We start from the raw sequence: 10,371 nt of genomic DNA, 5'->3' as shown, positions 1-10,371 counted from the left end.
AATAAATAAATAAATAAATAAATAAATAAAATTTTGATTTGATGACTATAGTAGACATTATTCTGTTGTATGGTAAATATGCACTGATACCACTTGAATTTGTAGAATCTGACAAAAATGTCATTGTTACCTATCATTTCTTCTTAGTTGGCTCTTTTGCTTCATTTTCCTTAGAGTCCACGTGCTGCTAACTAGATTGTGGTTTACTAATGGTTCCTAACTCTATATGTAAAAACCAATACATTATATCTTAATAAAATAATGTAACTTTCCTTATCAAACAAAAATTATATGCCAGAATATTAGCAATGGTATTACCCCTGAATGGTAGTGGTCAGAAATTATTTTTTTAACATTCTTTGTCATTCTTTCTTATGTTTTATACATTTTCTGAAAAATTTTTGGTAAAAATATATCAAGTTTATACTCAGAAAAAACCCAATTTTTTAAAATAAAAAATGATACATTTAAATTATTTAGGAAAAAGATTTTAAGTAGAATGGCAGATGGTTAGTATGAGAACAAGAAACATAGGGTCAGAGAGGAGTCTGGAGAAACAGCATGCTGTGTAGCCAGCATAACTGTCCAGGTTGCTTGTTAGGTACATCCTAACAGTGGAGGAGAATCCAAATCATAATCTTATGTCACAGCCATTGTTGGTACATAAATAGCTTCTTCTGCCCTGATTCTGTATGTACCAGCCAACACTACAATTTATGATTTGTGTCCTAAGTAGTTTTTCCCCTCCTTAGGGAAAATGCTTTAACAAGTCAAGGCAAGCATCTGAACTATTTATTTTCAAGTGTGCAAACTTCCTGCTAGGACCATTTCTTAGGGAAATACAGGATTATGATGTATCACCCTATGTGCCAGCTTTCTCTACCTATAGAGAAAGATTTGAATAGTGAAAGACAGGTAGTATGTGTATCTGTGTGCTTATGTGTGACAGAGGCATAGGGTATATGACCGAGAAATGGCAGATCTCATCATTCTGACCCTAACATTTGTATACTGTTTGGTAAGACTTCATATCAGATGGTCTTTACCACAGTGAGAGAAAAAATATTTAAACAATTTAGCTTAAGGTAAATTTCATATGTCTAAAGTATGGCCTATAGAACTTGTTTGAACTTCTGGTTCTGCCTCAGCTTCCTATTCTCTAAAATGCGTACTGTATTTACCTCACTAGGATGGTTGTGAGGTTTAAATTTGGTATTAGAATCACTGTGAAAATCATCACACTATCGTGAAGTGTTACTGTTATTACTATTATTTAACCAGTAGTACTTCCCTTGATAAAAATTCCTGCACATATCCTACAACTTCCAAAGCTTCCTCTGCCCTAAGAGAGTCCTGTTGAAAATGGTTCTTTTGATAGTTGTTATCTTTTGTAATTCCTCAGGAGTTTCTCACCCCCTGCTTTAATTATTACCTCTTTGGGGACAAAAACATAGACTTATCCATTCATTATTGAACTTTTTTGAATATCTCTATTGGGCCAGGCAAAGTGTCAGACCTCTGAGGATACAATGAGACAGGTGCATTAACAGATACTTATAATACATGTGGTAAATACAATGGTAGAGTGATAAACTTAGGATATTATCGGAGTGCAGAGAAATGGCATGTAAGGGCAATAGGGAGAGTTAGGAAAGGCTTTCCTGAGGGGAAAAAAGTATAAACTAAATAAGTCAGTAACATTTTTGGCTTCAACAATTCCTGACTAATTAAGGATGTTTGAAACTATAAGGCCATTTTATTGCTTACTTAAAAAAGCCCAGAGGCAGGTATACTCAGGGTTGTTCTAGGAACTGGACATCATTAAGGACAGGGTTTTACTTATCTCTCTCTTCTGTAATTCTTGGTGTATTATCTCTTTGTCCCATGGTTATCACCTCAGTGTTGCGAAAGATGACGATAACGTCAAGCATCACATAACACATCAAGGCAGGCAGAGAAACTTTAGTTCTTGTCACTCCTATTGGAAACAGGAAGAAAGGGAACTGGGGAGTAGGGAGGTTTTTATTTTTTGTACATATTATTCCTTCTATCTGACATCCATGGTCTCTTGAACTCTTCCCACATATTGTATCAGTGCCTGGTTATAGTACATGGCACATTATTAGTAGTCAGTAAATATTCTTGAAAGGAAAGCAGGCAGAGCAAAAGTAGAGACAATTGAATACAACAGGCAATTAATCTCCCCAAAACGTATTGTCCAAAATCAGGGGAGGTTAGTAATGACGCAATAATTCAGAATGGTAAGTGCTAGCATAGCGTTAATTATAAAATGGATTGGGAGCACATAGGAGGAGTCAGAGAAGACAACTCAGAAAGTGTGATTGTTTAAACAGAGTTAAAGAATGGTAGAAATAACTAAACCCAGAGGGAAAGAAAGTCTCTTGGTTTGTACTTTAATTGCCACAAAGTAAAATAAATGTAATCTTTTTGGGGGAGAGGAAGGACTTTGAAGAGATCCTAGTGAGAAAAAAAGAAGAGTATGGTAAATAATAATTGATCATATAGTGCCCATTATTACTAATTTAAGATATCTTAAAAATTGATATATTCAGTATTCTATTTTTAGTGAAAATTGCAAAATCCAAGACTTCAATTCTATTTCCTATAATATCTTAAATTTTTTTTCACTGTTTTCAGCGTTCTTATTCTGAAAGTTTTTAGGCATCTAACTCTACAAGTTAGAACTCCTACTACATATTTTGTAATAGGATGTCAACATGGAAATTTTGGCAAAACACAATAGAAGAGTTGCCATATTAAATACAGGATGCCTAGTTAAACTTGAATTTCAGATAAACGATAAATAATTTTTAAATATAAGAATAAAATTTCATGGACCATACTTATAGTACTAAATAATTTGTTGTTTATCTGAAATTCAGATAACTGGCGTCCTTTGTTTTTATTTGCTAAATCTGGCAATTCTAACAATAGATACCAAAGAGAAGTGCCAGACTAGAATTTACAAAGAAATTGACTTATCCTTTTAACTCTGAGAGTATGTAATGGTCAAGGAGAAGGGAATTTTGAAAGCTCTCATACCCTTCCTCCACTCAAGACCTTAGCATAGAACCTTACATTTTGGAGGCCTGATTGCATCCTGAAAAAAAATCTAAGGCAGATGACTGATTGACTAGCTGCTCCCATGGTAGAAACAAAGAAGTGACTGCTGCTGCATTGGGATAAGCTTCAATCTCAGAGTTTATCTGGACAAAGGAAGCTCAAGTGTTTTCTGTAGACTAGATGTGGACCACACATACACATATACCCAAAAGAGATGGCATGGGATTGTCTTGGATTCTATCCAGAAGGGCTGTCTAAAGATGCAAACATATCTCAGGAGAAAGGTGATGGAGGTATCACAAATGTAAACAACCAGTTAGGATAGAAATGTATTTGCCAAGATCAAGAAATCTGCAGATGAAAGATCTCCAGTGATGATGATCTCTAAGGAGCTCACATAATGTACTCCAATGAAAGAGCTTTAAAATTTTGCCACATCCAGGAAGCAATGATGTTGAAAAATGTATCAGTAATAGTCAGTAAGAACTTTCCCTTTCCACTTCTCTCTCCTCCCTTCCCAGAGCTCTAATCTCTAAGGGGTTCCATAGTAGCAGTCTGGAAAAGAAGGAACAGAAGCACTAGCCCATAAAAGACAAAAGAAGCTGTTCATGTTCTCCTTCCCAGACTGTAAGTTACAGTAGTCTACAGTGGAAGAAACGAAATGTCATGGTACTACCTAGGTTTTCATCCAGAGCAGGATAAGAAATAGGACCACTGAATAAATGTAAAGAGATGAATAGTCACTTTGGAGAATAGGTGGACAGTTTCTTAAAAGTTAAACATATACTTATACAATCCAGCAATCCCTCTCCTAGGTATTTTAGCTAAGAGAAATGAAAACTTACATTCACCCTAAAACCTATATATTAATTTTTATAACAGGTTTATTCATAAATGCCAAAATCTGGAAACAACTCAAATGCCCTTTACCTGGTGAATGGATAAACAAATGAGACATAGCCATACACTAGAATAGTACTAGTCAGTAAATAAAAAGGAATGAATTACTGATACATGAAACAATATGGATGAATCTCACATGAATTATGCTAAGTGAAAAAGCCAGATTCAAAAGGTTACATACTGTACTTTGATTTATATGACATTCTAGAAAAGGTAAGACTATAGGACATCAAGATTAATAGTTGCCATAACTATGCATTTGGCAAGACTCAGAACTGTACCCTAAAGAGGATGAATTTTACTGTATATACATTATATGTTTTAAAAAATCTATGAAACAAACAAAAAAATCTCTGATATCTTAATTGAGTCCTAAAAAGTAAACTGGAAATATGGGTCTCATTAAATCTGTAGGATTTAGCATGAGTAAGAAGTGGTTAGTCAGATTAGGAGGATATCTAATTGTTGAAGCTAGCTATGGAATGGAGATAAAAAATATTATTTAAAGAAAAATTTATACATCTTGTCCTAAGCACTATAGTCATTAAATTAGCAATGTTTTTTCTTAAAATAACCTAAGTTAATTAATTTAATCACTCCAAAAAATGTAAGGGAAAATGAGAGAGAAAGTTGCTTTCTCATTTTAACCTGTAACTTATGAGTCATGCTTATTCAACTTAATGGTTACATTTGGTTTGGTAATTTTTTTTTAATGAACAGTTGTGCTCATAGTATATTTTATATTGTATACATTATATAATATTTTTGCTATTATTTTACTATATTATAGAATTTTAAATATCCAATTTCATAGTATTTGCCACCTAAACAAATTTGTGAGTTAATACTACTTCTTAGCTCAGGACTTGGATTTTAGCAGAATAGTCAGACTGCTCCTTTGTAAAGGTTACGGAAGTTCAATTTTCTAAATTCTTAGTTTAGAACATTAGATAATTCTCTGCCCTGAAAGAGATAATGCCAACTTCAAAACTCTTCACGTCCGCCAGAATGATTTCCAATGGTTTAAGTGAGAATATCGTTTAACAATTTGGAAATGTGGATCCTCGTCACCCACCTTACCTATTCTAAGTGTATCCTCAGATATAAGCACTTAGTTTACCTCAGATTGGGCCTACATATGACAACTGAATTTAAGGTATGTTACTGAGCCATGAGGTGGACAAAAACATTCTACTATGGTCTTTCTGATACTTCTAGTAATAAACCCCTCAGGGTGGAATTCAAAGTGGACCTATCTAGTGTTGGACTAGGTTTCATGGTATTATAACTGGTTTTTTTGTTTATTTTATAGTATTTCAGTGGTGACATCTGCAGGCCTATGGAAGGAAACACTAAATGACTAACACTTCTGGTAACTCCTTGGTGCTGCAAAAATTAGGGAAACGAAAGTTACATGACCAAAGGCCCGATTTTCAGAGTGCTCTCCCTTCCCTTAACTTACTGTGATTGAATGGATGCAAGAGATTTTCTGAAGGTGGACTGGACATCTAACTGGAGCAGCATAGGAATAGCTGGGTACCCACCCAGCTTGGCCCAGAGTGAATTTATTGATGTTTTCTCTTCTATTGGGTAGCTTGAAGTGGACTGATCAGCATTCCAGATGGCTTCCATCTGGTCTTCTTGTCTAGAGAATCAGAGGGCACCGATTGGAAGCGCCAAACTCTCTTTAGCTACATAGTCAATCAAAATATATGATTTTTACTCTCCCCTCTTTTCTTTACCACCACACTGTCCTATAATGCCCTCCCCTGTACTGAGGAATGTTTGCTATGCCCACTTTGACTGAGAAATGGATTAAAACAGCAGAATTTGCTGAAGTAGCTCTTTTTTCCTTACCTGAAAGCTGCATTTTCATGACTTCACCTAGTAATCCATTTTAAAACTACCTTCTTAGCTTCCTGGAGTATGCAGACCATATCCAGGCGATTTTTTTCCCCCAGAAACAATCTTTCCCCACTTCTTTACCAAAGCTCCTACCTTCTTTCAAAAAAAGAAAAAAAGTAATACTTCTAAGCTTCTTCATTGTGTATTTGTTTCTTAGTAAGGAAGAAGCAGCTTCATTTTTTAAAGGAACTCAAAATTAGATATTAAATATTTAAGTTAAAAAAATATATATAAATAAGCCTCTTGCTAAATTAGCTAAGAAAGTTAATACTCCTTTAGACTCTCCACTGTACCATATCATAATTGTAGGGAAGCTCTTAGGCAGAAAAAAAATTATTAGGTCCCACATATCATCCAAAGAAAGTTTAATGTCGATCTTTCCTATGACATACCTAAATTTCTTGAACTTCTCAGGTTTTCTGTCTTCTTCTATTAATAGCTCTAGGAATGGTTGTTGAGCAAACTTGGTAGGGGCAGATATCTGGTTTTTATTGATGATCAAAGGGATAGGTTGACTAAGATTCAATTTATGTATCTCTCGGAGCTAAAAATAAATAAAAAGGAAACAATGAAAAGAACAGGCCAGAGTCTTTAAGATCTGAGCCAACCCGAGCTAACCTATGACTCTTCCTTTTTTTATGGATTTGCAAATCTTCTTTCTCTATCTTCTTTCTCACTTCCTCTAACCACTCCTCAACTCTACCCTACTCCAACACACAATTTCAGAGGTGGCAGCTATGATATATATAAACCTTGGTCCTGTGTAAGCTCTGGACCTAGCTTTCTCATTTCCTAGCTGTGTGACTTTGAGTTAGTTGCTAATTTTTATCTGTACCTCTTTCTCCTCATTACTAATGAAAAGATAATAACACAGGATTGTTGTGAGAATTATATAATATACACGGAAGCACTTCATAAATTGTAAAGCACTATGCAAATGTAACGATAGCTAACATTTAGTGACTATATACTGAATGTCAGATGCCTTCTATATATTAATTCATTTGGTGTTTACAACAACCATATGAGATGGATTCTTTTATTATCCTTTTCTTACAGATGGGGATCTGGAACTCAGAAAATTTAAGTGGCTTTTCCAAGGCCTCTTAGCTAGTATGTAATGAAGCTTATTTGAATCCAGACAATCTGGCAGCAGAACCAACCTCTCTAGACCATTACTCTGACTCAGTGTAAGATATTTATTCATTTCTACCCTCTTCTCCTATTTGCTTTTTCCCTTTCCTTCTTTATTGCCTCGATACCCACCTTATCATCTAGATTATGGTTTTTCTGACCTTAGATCCATATTCATCCTCTGGAATACCCTTGACATTGGTTCTTGCTAGACAGCTCATGACACTGCCAACTCATCTTGCTTTATTCCACTTACATTGGCCATATTTTTCAAACCAAAAACTATAGAAAATATCCATTTTATTTGTCAAAGAACTTTACTATTTAAAATGTAACTTCTGGAAAATTCAAATATGTCTGATTTTAACCAAGCTATGATAAGTCTCTGTATCTTCTAAAGTAGCAAGTAAACTGTTCTTATTAATTAATTAAATTAAGTGAAAGAAAAGAATATATATGATATAAAATGTTCCTAGATCTCCAAGATTGTTCCAGAACTACATGCTAGAACACGTAATGGGAGTATGTAATCCCAGAGGAAAGAACTCTAATCTCAGCTCTATAACTTTTTGGAAGGTTGCTATCACTCCCAAAAGCATACTGATGGTTATCTTAGAGGAGTCTCTGAGACATAGTGAGTGGATTGTCAGAGTTCCACAAGATCTATTCCTGGTGCTATGTAAGCAAGTTAAATAAGTCCTTACCTCCGTTCTTGTAAACTCATCATATTAAAACTTGCTTTCTGATAGTTGTGAGGCTATAACTACCATGAATCAGTTGGAGAGGTTTCATATTTAGAGGCTGGTAGGTGCAGGTTGACTAGGAATGAGTTGAGCATTTCTGGAAGTCTCTCCTATTCTAATCTTTTTCTCATTTAGAGAGTCCAGTCAGTATTCCTGTTATAAATTTAGGAGTTTCACTGAAGTCACAGTGTAGTGGTTTGAGTGGTGAACCTCTCAGAAGATATGTTCACCCAGAACCTGTGAGTGTGACCTTATTTGGAAAAAAGGTCTTTATGGATGTAATTAAATTAAGGATCTTAAAATGAGATCATTCTGAATTAACCAGATGGGTCCTAAATCCATGACACATGGTTTTATAAGAGACAGAAGAGAAAGATGTAAGATACACTGGGAAGAAGGCCATGGGAAGTCCGGAGGCAGAGATTGGAGTTATGTAGCTATAAGCCAAGGAATGCCAAGGATTGTCTATAAGCCACCAGAATCTAGGAGAGAGACTTGGAATAAATTTCTCAGAGCCTCCAGAAGGAACCAAACCCGCTTTGATTTTACAAACTGGCCTCCAGCACTATAAGAGAATACATTTTTGTTGTTTTAAGCCATCAAGTTGTGGTAATTCTTTACAGCAGCCCTAGGAAACCAATATACATGGTACCTCCAGGTAAATGTTATTTTCAAAGCTTACCACTTTTATTTTTCTTAACACACTGGGGAGAGGGAATAGAAAACAGGTTACCTGTCTAAATAAGAATATCATTTTCTTCAGGCACTGATTCCGTTCCTGTTCTATAGATTTCTGCTTCTTGGTCCAGACCCCCATCACCTTTTTCTGGTAGTCATCAATTCTGCTCAGCATTATATAGAGGTTCTGGGTCTCATAACCTTTTCCACTGTATTGAATGGCTTGTAATCGTTTGATTATGTTGTTTCTTGAAAAAATTAACAAGAATTGGATTAATATAATCACTGGCCTCAGTTACTTCAATTCTCATCTCATCCTTAGTAAGCAGAGAAAGATGGGATAGGGGTGAAAGATTTGCTTAATGAGATCTTAATCTAGTTCTCTGTATGACTAAAATTTAAAAAATCAGTCAAATTTTCATTAACTGTTCAAAGAGTTTAGTGTTATAATAGTGTTGTTTATTCTTAATACATTAAAATTTTAGCGTTGGTATATACAAGACATATAGAAGGTACGTAATACAGTTATGAAAAAGACAGAGTCCTTGCCTTCAAAACACTTACAAGCAAGAATAGGAGACCAATAAATTAACTTTGTCAAAAAAAGAATGAAATAAATACTAAAAAGAAATGTAAACATGCTGTTCGAGCAAATAGGAACACATAATTAATTTTAATAAGAGGAATAAAGAAAGCCTCATGGGACGATGTTGAACAGGATCTTGAGGAATAGTCATAAAAATGTACTCTCTCTCCTATAATGTATACCACCATGTTTGGGCCTTCTAAACAGCTGATGTTTTCCCATCCTCATTCTACAGGAGAGGAAAAGGAATCTAGGCAAAGTTAAATAATTTTCTAAAGTCACAAATTTCTCAGAGCCTCCAGAAGGAACCAAACCCGCTTTGATTTTACAAACTGGCCTCCAGCACTATAAGAGAATACATTTTTGTTGTTTTAAGCCATCAAGTTGTGGTAATTCTTTACAGCAGCCCTAGGAAACCAATATACATGGTACCTCCAGGTAAATATTATTTTCAAAGCTTACCACTTTTATTTTTCTTAACACACTGGGGAGAGGGAATAGAAAACAGGTTACCTGTCTAAATAAGAATATCATTTTCTTCAGGCACTGATTCCGTTCCTGTTCTATAGATTTCTGCTTCTTGGTCCAGACCCCCATCACCTTTTTCTGGTAGTCTTCAATTCTGCTCAGCATTATATAGAGGTTCTGGGTCTCATAACCTTTTCCACTGTATTGAATGGCTTGTAATCGTTTGATTATGTTGTTTCTTGAAAAAATTAACAAGAATTGGATTAATATAATCACTGGCCTCAGTTACTTCAATTCTCATCTCATCCTTAGTAAGCAGAGAAAGATGGGATAGGGGTGAAAGATTTGCTTAATGAGATCTTAATCTAGTTCTCTGTATGACTAAAATTTAAAAAATCAGTCAAATTTTCATTAACTGTTCAAAGAGTTTAGTGTTATAATAGTGTTGTTTATTCTTAATACATTAAAATTTTAGCATTGGTATATACAAGACATATAGAAGGTACGTAATACAGTTATGAAAAAGACAGAGTCCTTGCCTTCAAAACACTTACACGCAAGAATAGGAGACCAATAAATTAACTTTGTCAAAAAAAGAATGAAATAAATACTAAAAAGAAATGTAAACATGCTGTTCGAGCAAATAGGAACACATAATTAATTTTAATAAGAGGAATAAAGAAAGCCTCATGGGACGATGTTGAACAGGATCTTGAGGAATAGTCATAAAAATGTACTCTCTCTCCTATAATGTATACCACCATGTTTGGGCCTTCTAAACAGCTGATGTTTTCCCATCCTCATTCTACAGGAGAGGAAAAGGAATCTAGGCAAAGTTAAATAATTTTCTAAAGTCACATAATTAATACC

General features: G+C 34.8%; 2 protein-coding genes across 2 annotated transcripts in view; one reads left to right on the top strand and one right to left on the bottom strand.

The window, feature by feature from the left end:
* The window catches only part of LARP4 (La ribonucleoprotein domain family member 4), a 151,698-nt gene that overhangs the window by 30,858 nt on the left and 110,469 nt on the right, over positions 1-10,371 (top strand). The gene's annotated exons all lie outside the window — the stretch shown is intronic.
* Positions 5,446-10,371, bottom strand: part of FAM186A (family with sequence similarity 186 member A) — a 50,727-nt gene continuing 45,801 nt past the window's right edge. Inside the window, exons 11-13 of the mRNA XM_015593146.2 lie at positions 8,503-8,695; positions 6,285-6,436; positions 5,446-5,632 (exon numbers count right to left, since the gene is read on the bottom strand). Coding sequence (XP_015448632.1) covers positions 5,446-5,632; positions 6,285-6,436; positions 8,503-8,695 — 532 coding nt within the window. The remainder of the gene's footprint in view (positions 5,633-6,284; positions 6,437-8,502; positions 8,696-10,371) is intronic.

This window comes from Pteropus alecto, unplaced genomic scaffold (genome assembly GCF_000325575.1).
Source record: "Pteropus alecto unplaced genomic scaffold, ASM32557v1 scaffold196, whole genome shotgun sequence".
Lineage (NCBI taxonomy): Eukaryota > Metazoa > Chordata > Mammalia > Chiroptera > Pteropodidae > Pteropus > Pteropus alecto.
Note: the sequence above shows the minus strand (reverse complement) of the source record. Positions and strands in the feature narration are given on the sequence as shown.